A 22,294-nucleotide genomic window follows, 5' to 3' on the forward strand; every position below is an offset into this window, starting at 1 on the left:
GTCTCATCTCCTCCTGAGATGAGTCCAACCACAGTCGTGTCATCCGCGAACTTGATGATGGTGTTGGTGGGATGGGTGGGGGCGCAGTCGTGAGTGTAGAGGGAGTAAAGGATGGGGCTCAACACACAGCCCTGTGGTGAGCCGGTGCTCAGTGTAATGGTGGAGGAGAGGTGAGGGCCTATTTTGACGGTCTGGGGGCGGTTGGTCAGGAAGTCCTTGATCCATTGGCAGATGGTTTGGGAAAATCCAAGGTCAGAAAGCAGCAAGGACTGGATTCCAACACCTCTGGTGCATTTTGTTTCTAGTCATCTCCTTTGCAATCCTGCTTCCAGTTAACTTGCTGACCAGTCCAGTGTTGAAAATAGTACTTCCTATCCATCTGTTCAGGCCGGTCATGATTTTGTACATATGAATTTAATTCCCCTTCATTCTCCTATGCAGCAAAGTAAATAGCCGTACTCCATCCACTTGCTGATCATAGCTAACATTTGCTAGCCCTCAAAACATCCATGTAAATCTTCCCTCATCCTCTCCTGTGTTATCATATACTTCCTGCAATGTGGCAACTGGAGCTGTACACTATTCTTAATAGCATCCAAACAGAATGAAATCGATCTCTTAATGTGAAACTTGTAGAGTTATGTTTATTATACATTCTTTTCACAGCTTAACCTGTCTAAAAGAATTTGATAGTTTTTGTTATGCTTTCTGGAAAATATTTTTGTATGTCATTTTTATATAATTTGTGTGTACTACAATGTTTGCCTAATGCAGAACAAAACCATACTCATTGTCTGTTTTCAGATATGACAAGTACTGCCCTGAGAAGATGGCAGGAGGATTATTTCTTCAAAAATCCCATTCCTTTTGGTTATTTTACTCTGACAGTATTGTTGTGTAGTCCGTTTATTTCATAGTCTCGGTGAAGCTGAAGGAATATCAAAAATATATTTAAGACTAAATAGTGCGAGGCTTGGTGAGAAACCTGCAGGTGGTAATGTTTCCATGTGACTTCTGTCTTTGTCCTTCTGAATGCTTTTGATCATAGAAGGTCCTGTCAAGGAAGTAATTACTGGATATATTTTGAGACATTATTGGATATCTGGGGTTTAATAATCATGTATGATTATTACTCCTGAGAAACATATTGTTGCACAGTGAAAGAAGGGCATGCGGCCACTGAACATTCTGTCTGCATGGGCAGAGATTAGAGATAAAAACTTTATTTTGGGCTGCTGTCAAAATATCTTTCCTTTGATTAAAGAAAGCTCTTAGTGGGGCAGCTGAATGCAACTTTGATTTGGGCAATTATGCTATTATATCCACTGGAGGGCTTGTGGATTGCTGTTCCAGAGCTGATGAAGACGTCCAATTTAGATGAACATTTGTTCATTGCAGCTTGTGCTGACATTGTTATAATCATCAAATAATCTTGCTAGAAGCTTTAGCAGAAGTATTTACTTAGAGTCATTTTATTTTCTGAACACTGTTCCCTTTAATCTACAAGTAACAGCATATGTTTTCTGCTTACATTGTTGTGCCACTAATTCTTTTTTTCCAAATTAAACTTCTCAGAAGAATACTTCACAGAGATTTGAAAAGCAACAACATCTTTTTAAAAAATAACATTGTAAAAATAGGTAAGAATTGCCATTACTGGTCCTTGTCTTGGATGTATCTATCACTGACATTGATTTACTGACTGTTCTGCCTCTGACCTCAGCGGTAACCACAGAGTATCTGCTTTTGTGCAAGAGATGCATTGCATTTGAATGGATAATGTATTTGTTTGATATGCCAATTAAATGAATGAGTACTGTTTCGTTTCCAGCCTGGGTTCCTTTGCTGGAGTGGAGCTTTTCATCACTGACACAATTTGTCCTTTTAGCTGCCAGCATTTTGCTGAGTTTCTTATACTTGTATGATTTATATACATTAGGTGTGAAACTTGCCTAAAAGAAATCTCTGCTGATTCCATTTTCAATAGACAACAGACAATAGACAATAGACAATAGGTGCAGGAGTAGGCCATTCAGCCCTTCGAACCAACACCGCCATTCCATGTGATCATGGCTGATCATTCTCAATCAGTACCCCGTTCCTGCTTTCTCCCCATACCCCCTGACTCCGCTATCCTTAAGAGCTCTATCTAGCTCTCTCTTGAATGTATTCAGAGAATTGGCCTCCACTGCCCTCTGAGGCAGAGAATTCCACAGATTCACAACTCTCTGACTAAAAAGTTTTTTCATCATCTCTGTTCTAAATGGCCTACCCCTTATTCTTAAACTGTGGCCCCTGGTTCTGGACTCCCCGAACATTGGGAACATGTTTCCTGCCTCTAACATGTCCAACCCCTTAATAATCTTATACGTTTCGATAAGATCCCCTCTCATCCTTCTAAATTCCAGTGTATACAAACCTAGTCACTCCAGTCTTTCAACATATGACAGTCCCGCCATTCCGGGAATTAACCTAGTAAACCTACGCTGCACGCCCTCAATAGCAAGAATATCCTTCCTCAAATTTGGAGACCAAAACTGCACACAGTACTCCAGGTGCGGTCTCACTAGGGCCCTGTACAACTGCAGAAGGACCTCTTTGCTCCTATACTCAACTCCTCTTATTATGAATGCCAACATTCCATTGGCTTTCTTCACTGCCTGCTGTACCTGCATGCTTCCTTTCAGTGACTGATGCACTAAGACACCCAGATCACGTTGTACGTCCCCTTTTGCTAACTTGACACCATTCAAATAATAATCTGCATTCCTATTCTTACCACCAATGTGGATAACCTCACACTTATCCACATTAAACTGCATCTGCCATACATCCGCCCACTCACACAACCTGTCCAAGTCACCCTGCAACCTCATAGCATCTTCCTCACAGTTCACACTGCCACCTAGCTTTGTATCATCGGCAAATTTGCTAATGGTACTTTTAATCCCTTCATCCAAGTCATTGATGTATATTGTAAATAGCTGCGGTCCCAACACCGAGCCTTGCGGTACCCCACTAGTCACTGCCTGCCATTCTGAAAGGGACCCATTTATCCCCACTCTTTGCTTTCTGTCTGTCAACCAACTTTCTATCCATGTCAGTACCCTACCTCCAATACCACGTGCTCTAATTTTGCCCACCAATCTCCTATGTGGGACCTTGTCGAAGGCTTTCTGCAAGTCGAGGTACACCACATCCACCGGCTCTCCCCTGTCAATTTTCCTAGTTACATCCTCAAAAAATTCCTCCCACACCTAATAGGTCTGCTGATAATAGGATGTTGATAATTAAATCCCAGCCCTAACTCGACCTGTCTATGGCATTTCTGAGGTTAAGTACCCACAATCTATGGGAATGGAGCCCTCTCACTGCCAGTCTCAAGCCTGGTGGAGGAATTTAAATGCGCCAAAGCAAGGCTGGACATGACACTAACAGAATCCCGGGACCCAATAGTTAGAGGTGTCGCTCCAACCCTCGCAACAGGGAACAAATAGACTCCAGCAGCAGTGGTACAGGACGCAAAATCTGCCCTCCGACACCGGGACATAGTGGGCCATGTCCAACAAGGCAGAGGGGGCTTTGGCCTGGGAGCAATGAAACCAACCTGGCAAAAGGCTACTCCAGCTGAACGTCGGCACCTGGTGGTGGAGGAGGTGCGCCGCCAAGAAGAAGCAGCCAGGTGTGCCAAAGCTATATCTCAAGCCAAGCAAGGCCGCTGGATGAGGTGGGATGGCATTGAGAGGAGGAAGATCACATGGAGTGAGCTGTGGAACATGGAGTCAAGTATGTTGAGCTTTATTATCAGAGCCACATATGACGTCCTTCCCTCTCCCACAAACCTAAATCTTTGGCTGGGAGAGGATCCAGCCTGCCCCCTGTGTGCAGTTCCAGCAAACCTCAAGCACATCCTGGTCGGTTGTAAGACCAGCCTAACACAAGGCAGATACACCTGGCGACACAACCAGGTGCTGAGGTGTTTGGCAGCTGCACTCGAGTGCAAGAGGGTTACCACCAATGCCGTGCCTATCAATGCCCAGCTAACATTCTCGCAAATCCCATCGTTCATCCGGGAAGGAGAGAAACGGAAGACTACCACCTCGCCTCTCAACTCATGCCCACTGAGCGCAGCCAGAGACTGGGACATGCGGGTTGACCTAGGCCAGAGGCTTTCCTTCCCAGTTGAAATCGCAGCTACCAACCTGCGACCAGACCTCGCCCTCTGGTCCAACTCCTGTCGGCGTGTTTTCATCATTGAGCTGACAGTGCCCTGGGAGAAGGCTGTGGACGAGGCATTTGAAAGGAAAAGGCTGAGATATTCCAATCTTGCAGTAGAGGCAGAGGAGCGAGGTTGGAGTGTAAGAGTGCGTCCAGTGGAGGTGGGGTGCAGGGGCTTTATAGCCAGTTCCACTGCAAGGCTCCTGAGGGAAGTTGGAGTCAGAGGGCAGGCCCAAAGGAGGGCAATCAAAGAACTTGCAATTGCCGCCGAACGGAGCAGTCACTGGCTGTGGCTGAAAAGAAAAGATACTGTCTGGGCTGCCACGTGACCATCTAGAGGCTAACCATAAGACACACACCCAGGTCTGATCACCCTGCGGTGGGCCTGCCTCGACTGAGGGTGTCTTGTGATAAAAGGCCGAAACACCCAGTGACGTTGAGGTACACAACTGAAGATGTGTCTGAATGGTAGCAACATTACCTAGTGGTCACCCCCAAGAACAACACCAGTCAATTGTAGTGCAAACCTTAGGGATTGTAACATCTAGTGCTACTAATCAATCTGAGGTTAAGTACCCACAATTTTTTTTCCCAGACCCAACCAGATTTGCCATGAATATAATCATCTTATACCCGTTATTCACATGCCAGTAAATGCCCTGACCTTGATAAACTACGGAGCTGGATCATTGTGGCACAGTTTGGCCTGACCCAAATCTGAATATTTAATCAGAAGTTATACCCAACCAACTTGAACCTTGCATGTGTGGTCAGATACTGTTGGGTTTGTATAAGCGGCAACAGAATATATTGCACAATCCTCCTGCATGCTGACTTCAAGAGAGCAAATGCATGGAGATGTGTATAACCTTCAGAAAAACAATGGGTGCAGCTGTACAAAGCCTCTCCACATCCTATCTCTGTAATATCTTCCAGGCCAGAGAGGGTTGGGACATCTGCATATGAGAACATATGAGAAAGTAGAAGCAGGTATACTTCTATGCTCAGCTCCTTTTCTGTGCCAGTTCCCCAAACTCTCAATTCTTTGATTATTATAATGATCTGGCCACCACCTCTCACTGGAGCAGGGCATAGCAGACATTCACAGCACTGAGAGAAGAACGTACAGTACAGGGACAGACTCTTTGAGCAATAATGTCTGTGCCGAACATGGCACCAGGTTAAATACTGTTCTCTGCCTGCACGTGATGCATATCCCTCCATTCCCGACGTATCCATGTGCCGATCTAAAAATCTCATGAATACCACTATTTTATCTGTATTCATCACTGTCCTTGGCAGCACATTCCAGGCACCCACCTCTCTGTGTGACACAATGTTGTCCTGCACATCTCCTTTAAATTTGGTCCTTTTACCTTGAAGCTATGCCCTCTAGTCTTTGATATTTCTCCTTCAGCGAAAAACGTTCTGACCGTTTACTCTACCAATGCCTCTCACAATTTGTATACTTCTATCAGGTCTCCTCTAAATCTCTGGTGTTCCATCAAAAACAATCCAAGTTTGTCCAATCTTTCCTTGTAGCTAATCCCCTCTAATCCAGGTAACATTTTGCTAAACCTCTTCAGCACCTTTTCCAAAGCCTTCACATCCTTCCTGTAATGAATTCAACACACTCAAGTGTTATAAAGCTGCAACATGACTTCTTGATTCTTGTACTTAATGCCCCACCCACTGAAGGCATGCATAGCGTCCATTTTACCGTTCTGTTTGCTTGTGTTGTCACTTTCAGGGAACAATGGATCTAGACTCCAAGATCCCTCTGTACAGCCATAATGTTCAGTGTTACAATTAACTATACTTTCCCTTTATAATCAAAAGTGCAACACCTGGCAGATTAAAGTCCATCTGCCATTTTCCACCCATATCCGTAACTGATCTAAATCCCACTGTATCCTTTTAGAGCATTCCTAATTTTAGAGTTGTCTGTAAAATTACTAATCAAGCCATCTACATTTGCATCCAAGTCATTTCTGTTTGTATGTATGTGTGTGTATGTGTGTGTATATATTGCAAACAACAGAAGTACCAGCTGCGCAGCTGGACATCACTGATCGCAGACCTTAGCCAAAATAACATCCTACCACAACAACACTGCCTTATATCAGTAAGTTAGTTCAGAATCCAAATGATCAAGTCCCCATGAATACCATGCATCTTAACTTTCTCAGTCAACCTACCATGAACTACTTTATCAAATGCCTCACTAAAATGCATGTAGACAACATTGACTGCCCTACCTTCATTGATCACCTTTGTTACTCCTCAAAAATACAAACAAGTTCTTAAGCTGTGGACAAAGCCATGCTGACTGTCCCTATTTAGCCCATTCTCTTCCTAATGCAAGTAAATCCTACCCTGAAAAATGTTCTTCAATAACATCTGTGAGGCTCTTCTGCCTATAATTTCCTGAATTGTCTTTGCTTCCTTTCTTAAAGAAAGGAGCAACATTCCTATTCTCCAGTCTTCCACGACTTTACCTTGTGCTGGAGAAAATACAAAAACTTCATCAACGCCCCGGCAATCTTGTTACTTTCAGAAATCTGGGATTGATCCCATCAGGACCTGGGGATTTTTCCTCCTTATTGCTCTTCGAGCCCCAACAACACCTCATTGATCTTAAACTGCTTCATCATATTTGTATTCCCCGACATGGATCCCAATATCCTTCATGTCCTCCTCCTTCGTGAATCCAAATAAAAAATACTCTATTAAAATCTTGCACGCATCTCCTGAGTTCAAGCATAAACTCCCTCGTTTATCCGTGAGTGGACCTACCTTCGCTCTGGTTATACTCTTGTTTTTAACGTACGTATAAAATGCTGGGATTTTCTTTAATCTGATTTGCCAATAACATTTTTTTAGCCCTTTTGCCCCTTTTTGCTTGCTTCATATTCCTCAAATGCCTTGTTTGATTTCATCTTTCTATACCTTGCATACGCTTCCTTCCTTAATGACCAAATTTACAATTTCATTTGTCATCCAAAATTCTCTTATCTTGCCATCCTTACCTCTCCTTCTTACTGGAACATGCTGGTCCTGAACTCTGATCAGTTGGCCTGATCGATGCCCACATGTCAGATGTGGATTTACCCCAAAAACAACTTCTCCTAACTTACCCTTCCCAGTTCCTGCCTAATAATGCTGTAATGTGCCCTACCTCAATTTAGTACCTTACCACAATGTCCAGATATCCTTATTCATAACTATCTTAAAACCTATGCATTTGGAGTATTGTGTTCAGATATGGTCATCCTGCTGGAGGAAGGGTGTTATTAAACTGGAATGAGTACAATGAAGATTTATGAGAATGTTTCCAGAACTTGAGGGTCTGAGCTACAGAGAGAGGTTGGGCAGGGTAGGACTTTATTTCTTGGAGTGCAGGAGGATGAGAGCTGATCTTGTAGAGGTGTATAAGATCACGAGGGGAATAGATAGAGTGAATGCATAGTCTTTTACCCAGAGTAGGGAAATCAAGAACCAGAGGACATGGGTTTCAGATGAGAGGAGAAAGATTTAATTGGAATCCGAGGAGCAAAGTTATCTCACAGAGGGTGGTTGGGTCTGGAACGAGCTGCTAGATAGTTCTGCTTCTGAGGAACTATGCCAGCAAGTGTCTGCTAATGTTTGGATGATGCAGCTGTCATGGTTGAATAGATGGCAGGCAGGGTGTGCAAGCTGCTGATGTGGGTGCGTGATGTGATCTGTGGGTAAGTGTGTGAAGTGAAGCATGCAAGTGTTGGGTCACAATTATGACTGATAGAGATGTGGTGATTTGTTACGGAGAACTAAAATAATGGTGAGTTGATCAGATTGAAAAATGTTTTTAGTGAACTTGGAACATTTTTGTGATATCATGAATCAACTTGCATCACTGTGCTCATGACTCAAGGCCGGACTCCTGATCTTGACTTCCATACTATCTGTGTTCACTGTCATCTGAGTATATCTGAAGTGTTTCCTAGCCCCCTCCAGAGAAAGGATGTCTCCAGTGCAGCATCTAAGAACCACAGAGCCTGCACTGTTCTCTGCTGCTCCCCAGATCAGATTCATTGTGGAACCATTGTAAGCCCCAGACCAGCTGCAATCCATGTCCCCTTTAAAAGACGGAGCTTGGTTTAAAGCAGTGTAAGCTGGCTTTAACTCATTAAATTAATCCTCTGCTATCTATCCGGCCAGTCAATAGCAAAGATGGTGCTGGCTGCAGCTGAAATAACCAAGCAGCATGGTTTTCTTATCGTTTTTGTTTAGTTTATATTGAGTTTCGTATTGATTAGCTCTGATTCTTTCTCTGCCTGACCTGCTATTGCTGGAATCCTCTGGTGATATTCCAACTTTAACGCAACCATGGAGATTTGCATTTACCTAACTTGCTTCTGCAATTTTTGCCTCTGCAGAATCTCTGGAGCTATTCAACAGTGGTTAGACTTTTGATAATCTCAATAGTCAAACCATCTGTGCTTATCTTTGTCTCTGCTTGCTTTTAGATTTCTTGTTAATCTTATTGTGGTGTGTGAATTTGATCAAGGTAATGGCATCATTCAGGCCAATTTCCTGGACCTCTGAAAGATCTTTCAGGTGATGGCTCCTTTACAAGACTTGAATAGCAAATAATTAGATGGATTATCATCTTTCAGGCTTGAGTAAACTTGCATTGATGTCCAGAATATGCTCAGAGCTAGTTTTCCCACTGCGGGAGAGATTTGAAAGTGTGGACATGGTTGCTGGATAAGAGGGTTCGAGGGATATTGGGATTGAGTGAAAAGACAATGCCTGGCACAGGCCTGATGATTGCACAACAGAGCTGACTCAAAAGTCCACATGTGCTTTTTGGTCCCTCTATCCTCTGTCCTACTCTTTTGATGGCCCATTGTTCCAAACATCTATCTATCAGCCTTAAATGTAGTCATTTTGCATCCTCTGCACATTTGGACAGATTGGCAATCAAGAGTAAAGTTATTTCTCTTTAAATTAGTCTAAATTGGGAGCAATCTAATTAGCCCCATTCCTGGCTCTTTCCTTGTTGCTCTGCAAATCTTTCTTTGAGATACTTATCAACCTCCCTTATGAATGGTAAAGTTGAATCTACCTACATTAATACCCCTACCCAAGCTTTTTTAACCATGTTTTAATTACCCAACATTTTATGTTCTTTTACTATTCAATTTCATTCAATGACTCTGGTTTTTGATTCCTCTGCCCATGAGATTTTTCTCTCCATTTACAGTTTTCACTGATCCTCGTTTGAAATGCCTTTGTTAGATCATCCTTGCAATCTCATCGTTTCTGAGAAGAACACTCCTGCACTCTATCCACATAACTGAAGTCCCTCATCAGTGGAATTATTCTGGGAAGTCTCTTCTATACCTTCATCAATGTTTTTACGTCTTTCCCAAAGTATAGCACCCAGAACTGGACATAAAACTCCAGAAAACAACATCACGCCCTCCATACATTTCGATTCTCTGCCACTATTTTTTAGCCAAGGATCCCATTTTGTTTTTTCAACCTTTGGGGAAAACCAGGGAGATGGTGGTAGATTTCCGCAGGCGCAGCCAGGTCCCCCCTGACACCGGTGAACATCCAGGGAATGGGCATCGAGAGGGTGGATTCTTATAAGTACCTGGGTGTCTACCTAAATAATAAATTGGACTGGACCGAAAACACTGATGCGCTATACAGAAAGGGCCAGAGCAGACTTTATCTGCTAAGGAGACTCGGGTCCTTTAGAGTGCAGGGGGCACTCCTCAGGACCTTCTACAACATGGTGGTTGCATCAGCCATCTTCTATGGAATGGTCTGCTGGAGCAGCAGCATCTCAGCGGCGGAAGGGAAGAGACTCAACAAGCTGGTCAGAAAGGCCAGCTCTGTCCTGGGTTGCCCCCTCGACTCAGTGCAGAGAGGAGGATGATGGCAAAACTAACATTGCTGCTGGACAACGACTCCCACCCCATGCAGGACACTGTCACTGCACAGAGTAGCTCCTTCAGTGACAGACTCCTTCACCCCAAGTGTGTGAAGGAGAGATATAGGAGGAGGTCCTTCCTTCCCGCTGCTGTGAGACTGCACAACCAGCACTGCTCCCAGCAGACGAGTCAACAATAACAGCTAAGAACACACAGAAAACTGATGACAATTTATGTATCTTTTATTTATAATGAATGATCTCTTGTTCTCTTGCTATCCACTTTGCTGCTGTAACACTGTAAATTTCCCCGGTGTGGGACGAATAAAGGAATATATTCTTATTATATTATTTTTATGTACTTGCCCTGCACTTCCCAACAAACTTTACATATCCTACTGCACTTCTCTGTTCTTTTACCCCTTTTGAAATTGCATCCGTTAAAGTTGTCTCTCAAATTGGAGGGAAATGCACAATTGAGTTTCCCAAGTTTGGTATAAGGACTGCTGATTACTTTAAAATATAATAATGAATTAGACTTGGAGGTACAGGGTTCAATTTGCAAATAGGCAGATAAAGCAAAACTTGGAGGCGTAGTGAACTGTGACTTTAAGGAGATCCAGACATGCTGATGGAATGCAGGATAGGTGGCAGACAAAATTTAATATACTAGAATATATCCTGTCTGGACCAGGTGATTCCCCCCACCCCCTCTCCACTATAAATTCAGTTAGCCTATTCTAGTACCTCTTCATAAATGTTTAGCTTATTTACAATCTTGACCGTATTGTTGCTGAAAATCTAGCAGCAGCTTCTTCCTGGGTGAAGACTGATCAGCAGCACTCTTTTAATATCTCATCCATGATCTCTGACACCATGGGTTGATTTGCCTTTTGGTCTCTGCTATTTTGGTCATTGCTATTTTCCAGCAAGAGGCAGAAGGCCTCTTCTCAAATCTGAAATCAAAGGCCATTCTGCCATCTAATTATTTGCTAGTCTGGTGCATGAGCCCAGCAAAGAAATCGGCAGCTGGGAGGAACATGGGAAACACATTGCACAACGTTTAAACCCAACCATATAATTTTGAATCTAGAGTTTGTTTACTTAAACTTAAAAAAATAATTTACTTTCTTTTCAGGAGATTTTGGAGTATCTCGTCTTCTGATGGGTTCGTGTGACCTTGCGACTACATTTACTGGGACACCCTACTACATGAGTCCAGAGGTACTCAGCCACCAGGGCTATGATTCCAAGTCTGACATATGGTAAGTGGGTAGTCGATAAATTCTGATGAATCATTTCCAGGCAATTTACGACAAATTCACATCTGCAGCAATATCAGATCTACTTTCATTTAGCTGCTAATTTCACTAAGATTAACCCAAATGTGGAGGTATTGTTTATTTTGTTAATTTGTTCAAAGCTCTGCAGCTGTAACACTATATTCTGCATTCTAGTTATTACCTGGATTGCATGCAAAACAAAGGTTTTTCACTGTGTGTTGGTACACATGCCAATAATAACCAATTTTCAATACCTTCAGGGATCTCTGGACTTGTACACTAATGTCCCTTTGTTCCTCATTACTCCCCTTGGTACCTGCTGTTCATTCTTTATATCTCATTATCATACTATCCTTATTAGACTCCCAAAACTTCACTTTTTTCCTTTTGCTGTTGCCCTGCTCCACTCAGAAGTTGATCAACATTACTCTGGTCTAAGACTACCCTCGTCTTAATCAATAGCACCACAATTCCTGTGTCACCTGCACCTGCAAATTTACTAATTGTAGCTCCTATACTCACACCTAAATCGTTCATGTATTTAAGGGCGGCACAGTGGTGCAGCAGTAGATTTGCTGCCTTACAGCACCAGAGACTTGGGTTTGATCCTGACTATGGGTAGTCTCTGTACGGAGTTTCTCCAGGTGTTCCGGTTTCCTCACATTGCAAAAGCATGAAGATTTGTAGGTTAATTGATTTCTGTAAATAGTCCCGAGAGTGTAGGATAGAACTAGTGTACAGGTGATCACTGGTCGGTGTTGACTTGGTGGAGCGAAGGGCCTGTTTCCACACTGTATCTCTAAAGTAAACTAAACTAAATAGCAATGGTTCCAGCACTGTCCTATGGTACACCATTGGTCCCAAGCTTACATCACAAAACCTACCCATTACCAAAACCATCTGTCTTCTATTACCAAGCCGTATTATGCTCTGTTCTCTCTTATTCACCTGAATCATTTTCTCTTAGAAACATCTCCATGTTCTATGCACTATATTTAAAAGACCCATTCTCTCCAACAATTTATCTCTGCCATAGCTTGGACAGCTCCTCCTGCACTAGTTAATTGTCTCAATAAAAAGAGATGAAGATACTTTTGGTGCAAATTTCCCCAATAACTGACTGGCTTGCAGCATATTAACCAGTGTGTTAATCAGGTGTCTTCAGTTGACAAGGAAGCCTCCATTACAGGTTTACAGTGAAGTATTTAATTCCAGAAACAGACTATTCTACACGTATTCTCCTATGCAGCTGAAACAATTAGAGTATCATCCTTATCAGCAGTTATCTCTTTTAATGATCTCTCCATGGTGCATGATGGTATGTTCAGCTACAATCAATACATTGGGTTGTTCTAACGGGACACTCTGAGAATTAGTAATTTCCTTGGTATCCAGTCATTTCCCATGTATGCCTCGCAGATTTTTAATTTATCTGACTGCAATGGTGGCATCTACCAGAGTCTGTCACGAAGTAGATCATGGCAATATTTATCTCCATGGGCTTGCTGCTTTCCTGCACCTCAGATTTGTGTCCCGAACAAAATAGTCTCATATTCTTCAATGCCCATTCAAAGCTCGTTGCGATTCTGCAAAATCCTTTCAACATCAGAATCAGGATGTTTTGCTTAAATTCTCTTATTTGTCAACATGCACAGCAAATGATCCTGCAGCACCTGACTTAAGTTATTCCTTTCAGCCAATATCTTTAAAATGACAAGTTATTCCCCAACTGTCTCCGATAGCACATACCAAATGTTTTACTTGTGAAAATCTCAAGATGGCACTGACTACAAGGTCCCTTTAAGTTTTCTAATAATATATTCAAAAGGTTGGTAGTATTAATAAACCCTCGTGTTTTGTATATCTCTGGTCCTAATACTACCACCCTCCTCTTTGCACACGACCATGTTGCTTTGTTCTCTGTCCCTCCCAGGATCTTGACAATACAATTTTCTCTCTGCCTTTTCTATGAAAAGAATAAACAGCTGTGACCTCATTTTTTCCAACTGACCAATGTATCTATACATCCAATTCCTGCCATAATTACTATTCTCTCCGGCCACCCTTGTTCTCTTTTCCCTCATATGATAACTGCCCTGTTTTGTAATTGGTATCCAATATTTTTAATTGCATTACACAGATGTTTCTTTCCTGCGGTGATAGCCAAAAGCAGTAATGTGACTACATTCTACTTGATGTTGTTGTACCAGCAGTTGTTCTGCAGACTGCACATTAAATGTTGCATGATCAGTCTACTCTGAATATATTTTCATGCAGGTAGCATTTTGTTCTTCGTTGTTGCGATTCATTGACAATATTATATTTTGTATTATCCAGAACGCATTTAAGTGCACTTTGTTTTGAGATGGATTGGTTGGAATTGCTACTCGTCGAGCTGGCAATGTTAGTCCTTTTGCAGAATTTTTCAAATTAGATCAATTGGCCGTAGTTCTTGTCAGCGGTAATCTTTTTCTACACTGGCAGATGAATGAATGAATGAATAAGTTTATTGGCCAAGTATGCATATACAAGGAATGTGCCTTTGTGCTCCGCTCACAAATGGCAACACAAACATACAGTTAACAGTTAAGAATAAAGCATAAACACATCAAAACAATAAGGATACAACATTACGGTCTAAACATGTGGGTGAAAATAAACCAGAGCAAAAAGAGACTACAGACTTTGGTTATTGAGTAGAACTATCACTCGTGTTTTTATGTCTGGCTGTGGCTGGTTTGACAGTCCGGAGTCGCCTTCCAGAGGGAAGTGCTTCGAAGAGTTTGTGGCCAGGGTGAGAGGGGTCAGAGATGATCTTGCCCGCTCGCTTCCTGCCCCTTGCAGTGTATCATTTGTCAATGGGGGGAAGGTTGCAGCCAATAACCTTCTCAGCTGTGCGAACAATCCGTTGCAGCCTCCGGATGTCGTTCTTGGTGGCAGAACTAAACCAGACCATGATGGAGAAGGTGAGGACAGACTCAATGATAGCAGTATAGAATTGGACCATCATTGCCTGTGGCAGATTGTGTTTCTTCAGTTGCCACAGGAAGTACATCATCTGTTGGGCCTTTTTGACTGTGGAGTCGATGGTGGCCCCCCATTTAAGGTCCCTGGAGATGATGGTTCCAAGGAACTTAAATGACTCCACAGATGTGACTATGGTGTTGTTGATTGGGAGGGGAGGGGGATCTCTTTGAAAGTCTATAATTAGTTCCACTATCTTGAGAGCAATGAGCTCCAGATGGAGGGGGCATATCGTAACCGAATGCATTATCAGTATATTCAGATGTGAATTTAATAATTCACAGAAACTTTGCAATTCCAGGAAAGCGATTACTATGCAAAAGTACACAGCTCTTGGGTGCACACTGAGAGTCTAGTGTTATAAAAGGATTAGCTATTAACTTGCCTGCAACCAAGTCAAGTCAAGTCAAATTTATTTGTCACATACACATACACGATGTGCAGTGAAATGAAAGTGGCAATGCCTGCGGGTTGTGCACAAAAAAGAATTACAGTTACAGCATATAAATAAAGTTAATAAGTTACTATTAGTGTCGACAAAAATTTAGTCTCTGGGGTTATAAAAGTTGACAGTCCTGATGGCCTGTGGGAAGAAGCTCCGTCTCATCCTCTCCGTTTTCGCAGCGTGACAGCGGAGGCGTTTGCCTGATCGTAGCATCTGGAACAGTCCGTTACTGGGGTGGCAGGGGTCCCTCATGATCTTGCTTGCTCTGGATCTGCACCTCCTGATGTATAGGTCCTGCAGGGGTTTCCTCCATTCCTCTCATCATCTTAAATAGGTTTACTATTACAACCCAATGTTGGTAATTTCTATGTCCACCAGAGCTCTGCTGTGCTGGATCAGTTGTGCGTAGGGATGTAGTTGAAGCTGGGACAGGGAAAGGTGAGGATTGGGCTCGGGTTGTACCAGCTAGAGCTGTTGCTACTGACCAGGGCTAAATCTGAAGCTAGCCAAAGTTGGATTGGGATTTCCAGGATTTTGATCAAGCGGCAATGACAATATATTTTCTGGTTTGAATGGTGTGTGAGTTGGATGGGAAACAGATAAACTATTTTTCCTGTGCTGCCGCTGCCATTGAAATGGGTTCAAGAAGTTTGAGGGGAACTGCTGCAGAAACCTTGGCAAGTTGCTCAGTGCATTTGTCAGATGGTTTACACGATGGCCAGGATACACTACGGGTGGGAGGAGTTTTATTTATTTATTCCGATGATGTGGACATCACTGACTACACCAATATTTATCATCCATCTCTAATTGCAACTCGATTTAGGTTTATTATCTACACATGTAGATACATGTGAAAAGCTTGTGATTTGCATGTTATCCAATCAGACCAGATAATACTCTCCATAAATATAATCAAGTCAAACTTAAGTACAATAGGTAGAGCAAAGGGAAAATGCAGAGTGCAAAATATAGTTCTCAGCATTATATCTTGTTTACTGAGGTACAGTGAAAAGCTTTGTTTTTCCTGCTATCTAATCACATCACATAATACTAGACAGATACAATCAAATTAAACTTGAGTACAAGACGTAGAGAAAAGGAAAAATATACAGAGTGCAGAATATACTTCTCAGCATTTTAGCGCAACAGTTCCAGAGAGATAGAGGTGAATCGGACATCCCATAGTTTATGAATACACAGCATCTGAACTAGAGTCAATCACATCAGAGAGTCAGGAATCCCATTTAAACTAGATGGAGTAGAAATGGTTGACTCCATTCCCCCAAAGGACCAGTGCAACAGATGGATTTCTATGATCATACAGTGTCTTCCTGGAGACTATTACTGAGACTGATTTGTCCTTTAAATTCCCCAAATATTTAAAAACAAGAATTTAGATTCTGCAGCTGCCTCTGAGTAGTAGTCAGTACTAATACTCAGTAATATACTAATAGTCATACCAATACTCAGTAATAGTCTCCAGGAAGACACCATATGTCATAGAAATCCATCTGGCACGCTGTGTGTGATCCAGAACCATGACAATTAAGTTAACCACCGCGTTGCTGCAGCTCATCTGTTCCAGCTGCCAATAAAATAGCTGCCCAGTCCTAGATCGTGTTCAGCTGCCATAATTGTGGTTGGAGTTGCTCACATCCAAGCAGGCAGAGAATGTTCTGTCAAACACTAACTTACATCTTGTAGGTGGAAATGCCTTGGGTTGTCAAGAGTTGGTTCATTTGTCAGTGAACCTCTTTGAAATGCAGAACAGATGCAACAGCTTCACCTGTAAGATTTTGTCAGGAGAATTTGAAGGGGAGCATGACAAAGGCCAGACCAAAATAATCAAACACTGGGCTTTATCTCCAGAGGAATGGAAAAGAAGAGTTATCAGCAACAGGTTGTGACTGGTCTTGTTAAGTTTCTGTCACTTAACCATTATGTTTGTCCTGCTAGTGATGTGGATTTGAGGATTGAACTAATTTGTTTTCCCTGGATCCCTTGGGTTCAATTAGCTGCAAGAACACATAAATCACTGGCCCGAGTAGTTAGGTCAGTGGCACTGAAATTTTAATGACAGTAATATTGTCATTCTACAACATCAAATTAATATCTATCCACAAGAAAAACAGCCAAAGAATTAATGTCCTGCATAAAAACAAGCTAAAATGATGAACAATCTGGTGAGCTCAAGTATCTGAGTGTTTTAAGTAAAATGTAAAATACTGACCCAACAAAATATCTAATGTGCATCTGATACATCACACGATAGCCGGTCACATAATTTAGAAGAAAATGATATGCATTTTGTGCCTTTCACAACCTAAGAACATCCCAAAACACTAAAACCAAGGTAGTAGTTTTGAGGTAATGTCATAGTTCAAATGTATGAAAAGCGGTCACAGATTTGTGCACAGCATGATCCCAGCATAAGAATGTGATATGGAGCAGGTCATTCTCTTCTTCGGTGTAGGTGATTGAGAGAGAAATATTGTCCATGGAAACAATGGATTACTCCACTGCTCTCTTCTGAAGTAGTGTGTCCACCTGAGAGAGTAGATGAGGCTGCGGCCAAACATCGCATCTGGAAAGCAGCATCCTGCAGTGTGCAGTGCATTCGCACTGGATTTAAGGCTAAATTTTCTTTTTTTCTTAGGTAGACACATGATAGGTGCTTCAGTTGCAGTCTTGTGGGGTCTGGGATGGCCAAGGAGGCTAATGTGGGAACACAGACTCTTCCTTAGATGGGTTTGGAGCTACCTGTTGGGGTGCATAGCTGCTTGAGTAGTTTGTCAGATGGTGTGCTCCTTCGCAACATCTGTGTGCTGCAGGCTCAAGACTCCCCTTAATGCTCTTTCTCCATTTTAAGTGCATTGGACCAGAGGCTCCCAAGAATCAATGAGGGTATTGCATTTCTTTAAGTCTTGAATCTTTAACTCTCTCTGTCTTGTAATCTGTTCCGATAACAGAGCTTTGAATAGTGTCTGCTTCATGAATCTGGTCTTCAGTGTGCAAATGTCACAACCTGCTTGGTGCAGCTGAAAGATTGAATCTAAAGTTTCAGTGCTGGCAATATTGGCTTGGAGACATCAACAAATTGGATTGCTTTTCCTTTCAGTCAGTGTGGAGGATTTTGCAGAACTTTGATTGTATTTTTCTAGTGTCCAGAGGTGTCCATTAAAGTTAATCCTGATTAAAAATTGATGCTATGTAAGAACTCTATAACCAGTTTGTCGTTTATTATTATTTGTACATATGCTTTAAAAAATTAAATTTTTTAAAAAAAAAGTTAATCCCGATCATAGAACTATGTAGAAGGGCAGTGAGTAATACTGCCCAGCAGACCGTAAGAGAGTTGATCTTTTCCTCAATTGGTTAGTAGCTGTGCTGTCACTTGGAAGACAGTCATGAATAATATGATTCAATGCATGACTTTGCTGCGAGCTGGGTCCTGAGACTTGGGAAGTGCTCCATGTTTGCTAGGTGAACTTGTATTGTTGGTACACTGTTTGGTGAATGGGATATAAGGTAGTAGAGCCGCATGTCCAGGTGAGCCACGCACACAGCGCACGCAGCGGGAGTGTCCAGGGGAGCCGTGCACGTGGCGGGAGTGTCCCGGAGAGCCGCGCGCGCCCTATCCACCCACTGAACGACCGCGCCACCGAAGACCGGAACGTGTCCCGGTAGGCCCGACTCGCCCCACAGGGGACTGAGGTGAAGCCAGGTGGCGAGGCCTGTCTGGGCCGAAGGAGTCTGGGCTGAAGGTGACAACGGGAGACTCAGCGGTGGCGGTGGGGCCTCATGGTTGATGAGTGTGAGGGGGTGAGAGGGAAAGACAATGGGGACCCCGGCGTGGGGGGGGGGGGGGGGGCTCTAGTTTTGAATCCTCTGCCCACGGGATAATCTGTGTTCGTTTGTTTGTTCATTTGTTCCCGTGAAGGCGCTGTGCACACGGCAGCCAGCCAACAGTCGCTTGTCTTTTTCTTTTTGTTTACACTTTTAATTTCAAGTTTTTGTGTACCTTGTGTGTTGTGACTGTCAACAGACCAATTTCCCTCCGGGGATAAATAAAGTTTTACCGTATCGTAGAGCACCTATGTCTTATAGTTCTCAAATCTCTGGATGGGTGTCAGAACCCATACACTTCTGATTGACAATTCAAACTATAAATACTTTAAAGCAAACTGCTATGTGTGCACTGCATTGATGAAAGGGAATAGGGTGAAAAGGGGTTTGAGGGGTAAATTTTTCACATAAACGTTTATTGGTGTCTCCAATGAGCTGCCAGGGGAGATGGTGGAGCTAGAACAATAACAACATTTAAGCATCTGGGCAGGGTGCTTCTCTACTTGAAGTTAGAGTTGTCAATGTTCATACTGCTGGGGAGTAAGCTGCCCAAACGAAATATGAGGTGCTGTTCCTCCAATTTGCACTGGGCCTCACTCTGACAATGAAGGAGCCCCAGGACAGAAAGGTCAGTGTGGGAATGGGAGGGGGAGTTCAAGTCTTGTGCAACTGGGAGATCAGGTAGGTTTAGGCGATAGACAGGAATCCACACCTAGAACAGTGGATACAGTAGATGAGGTTGGAGGAGGTGCAAGTGAAACTCTGCCTCACCTGAAAAAGACTGTTGGGATCCTTGGACGGAGTCGAGGAGGGGAGGTATAGGCACAGGTTCTGCGGTTGCAGGGGAAAGTACCTGGGGAGGGGGTGGTTTGGGTGGGAAGGGACGAGTTAACCAGGGAGTTGCGGAGCGAAACGGTCTCTGCGGTAAACAGGTAGGGGTGGAGATGGGAAGATGTGACTAGTAGTGGGATCCCATTGGAGGTGGCGAAAATGTCAGAGGATTATGTGCTGTATGCGATGGCTGATGAGGTGGAAGGTAAGGACAAGGGGGACTCTGTCCTTGTAATGAATGGGGGGAGGGAAAGCAAGAGCGGAGCTGCGGGATATTGAGGAGACCCTAGTGAGGGCCTCATCTATAATGGGAGGGGAGCCTCCGTTCCCTAAAGAATTAAGACATCTCCGATGACCCGGTATGGAACACCTCATCTTGGGCACAGATGCGGCATTGACGGAGGAATTGGGAGTAGGGGATAGATTCTTTACAGGAAGCAGGGTGGGAAGAAGTGTGGTCTAGATAGCTATTGGAGTCAGTGGGTTTATAATAGTCTGTCGATGTAATAGACGATAGTGTGTCTCCTGTGATGGAGACAGTGGGATCAAGAAACAATAGGGAGATGTTGGAGATGGTCCAAGTGAATTTGAGTGTAGGATGGAAATTAGTAGTAAAATTAATGAAGTCAGTGAGTTCTACATGGGTGCAGGAGGTAGCACCGACGCAGTCGTCAATGTGGTAGAGGTAGAATTCTGGGATAGGGCCAGTGTACACCTGCAACAGTGATTGTTCGACATACCCTACAAAGAGGCAGGCATAGCTGGGGCCCATGTGAGTGCCCATAGCTACGCTTTGGAGGAAGTGGGAGGAGTTGAAGGAGAAGTTGTTAAGGACCAACTCTGCGAGGCGGAGAAGAGTGTTAGTAGATGGAAATTGGCAGGCTTGGTTTAGTTTAGAGAATAAGCGCGGAAACAGGCCCTCCGGGTCCGCACCGACCAACGATCCCCACACACGCACACACACGGGACAATTTACACATACACCAAGCCAATTAACCTACATACCAGTACGTCTGTGGAGTATGGGAGGAAACCTAAGATCTTGGAGAAAATCCACACGGTCACGGGGAGAACGTACAAAATCGGTACAGACAGCACCCGCAGTTGGGATCGAACCCAGGTCTCCGACACTGCTAATGCTGTAAGGCAGCAACTCTACCACTGCTCCACCATGGCCGCCCTTCTGTGGTCGAGGAAGAAACGGAGGGCTTCCTGGTGGGGGATGGAGGTGTACAGTGACTGACCATCGATAGTAAGGATCAAAGATACTAGAGGAACAAGATGGACCACTCAACCCTAAAAACCATGGTATGTCATGGCGCCATTTTAGTAGGCAGAAACTTTCAGAAACATTTTAAAAGAAAAATAATAAAATCTGTGAATTGATAGATGAGATATATTCTGCATTTTAATGGTATCATCACACATACTGTTCCCCCAAAACACTGATTACACTGCGAGAGGCATAACGGACGACGGGTTTTGCCTACTAAAATGGCGGCCATTCCGCTACTTTGCACATTACACTTCAGTATCGGCGATTTCAACAGAGCGGTCCATCTTGTTCCTCTACTATCTAGAGACGAAGGGCATGTGAGATGTCTTGGACATAGGTGGAGAGGGATTGGGCCAAGCAGCATAGGATGTAGTCGAGAGGTATGTGGAAATTAATTCAGTTGGACATGAACAAGCAGAAAAAATGGGTCTGACAGGGCATTTCTGTTTGTGGATTTTGGGGAGAAGATAAATTCGGGCCTTGTGGGGCTGGGGAACGATACGGTTGGAGGCTTTGGAGGGCAGACAGCCGGAAGTAATGAAATCTGAAATGGTCTGTGATATTAAGGCCTGGTGTTCGTCTGTGGGCTCATGGTTCAAGGATAAGTAGGAGGAGGTGTTTGAGAGTTGTTGCCTGGCCTCAGCCCAGTAGAGGTCAGTGTGCCAGAGCACCACGGCAATGGAAGGGAGGTTGGTCTGGGCTGCATCCATAATTCTCTGCAATTTCTTCCGGTATTCAATGGCGCTGTTCCCAACCCAAGCTGTGATGCATCCTGATAAAATACTTTCAATGGTGCATCTGTAGAAGTTGGTGAGAGTTGTAGGGTACATGCCAAACCTCCTGAGCCTTCTAAGGAAGTAGAGCCATTGGAGTGCTTTCTTGGTCATTGCTTCAATATGGGTGGTCCAGGAGAATTTGTTAACGATATTGACTCCTAGGAATTTGAAGTTTTCAACAATCTCTACTTTGGCACCGTCAATGCAAACTGGGGATGTGTACCACTTCGCTTTCTGAAGATCAAATCACCCTTGCACATCTATATTCCAGTGATGACAACCTGTGCATATGTAATTTCTCTTATCCTCGTTGTCCTGGTCTCAGTTTGGTAAATCTACATTGCAATCTCTTCACTAAACTGTGGTTCCCAGAATTGCTCTCAACGTTCCACCAAACCAACTAACATTCCCACATTAGGCATATTTATTTCGTATTTGTATCTTTGACCTAGTCTAGGGAGACCAGCAGGAGATTCTTGATCTATGCATGCATGGCAAAATGTGAATGCAGTACAGTGTGAAAGATTGCTATTGAACAGTAGATAATTGTCACAATACCATTTAACATTGTTCATTTGGGAGCGTTTGACAGACAGAATGGACATTGGAAATGTGAAACAATACTATACTGGTGGCGCAGTGGTAGAGTTGCTGCCTTACAGCGCTTGC

At 43.4% G+C, this 22,294-nt stretch overlaps 1 protein-coding gene across 1 annotated transcript in view; it reads left to right on the top strand.

The window, feature by feature from the left end:
* The window catches only part of nek11 (NIMA-related kinase 11), a 240,266-nt gene that overhangs the window by 102,316 nt on the left and 115,656 nt on the right, over positions 1-22,294 (top strand). Inside the window, exons 5-6 of the mRNA XM_078419768.1 lie at positions 1,576-1,640; positions 11,280-11,406. Of these exons, the coding sequence (XP_078275894.1) occupies positions 1,576-1,640; positions 11,280-11,406 (192 nt within the window). The remainder of the gene's footprint in view (positions 1-1,575; positions 1,641-11,279; positions 11,407-22,294) is intronic.

Source organism: Rhinoraja longicauda, chromosome 2 (genome assembly GCF_053455715.1).
Source record: "Rhinoraja longicauda isolate Sanriku21f chromosome 2, sRhiLon1.1, whole genome shotgun sequence".
NCBI lineage: Eukaryota > Metazoa > Chordata > Chondrichthyes > Rajiformes > Arhynchobatidae > Rhinoraja > Rhinoraja longicauda.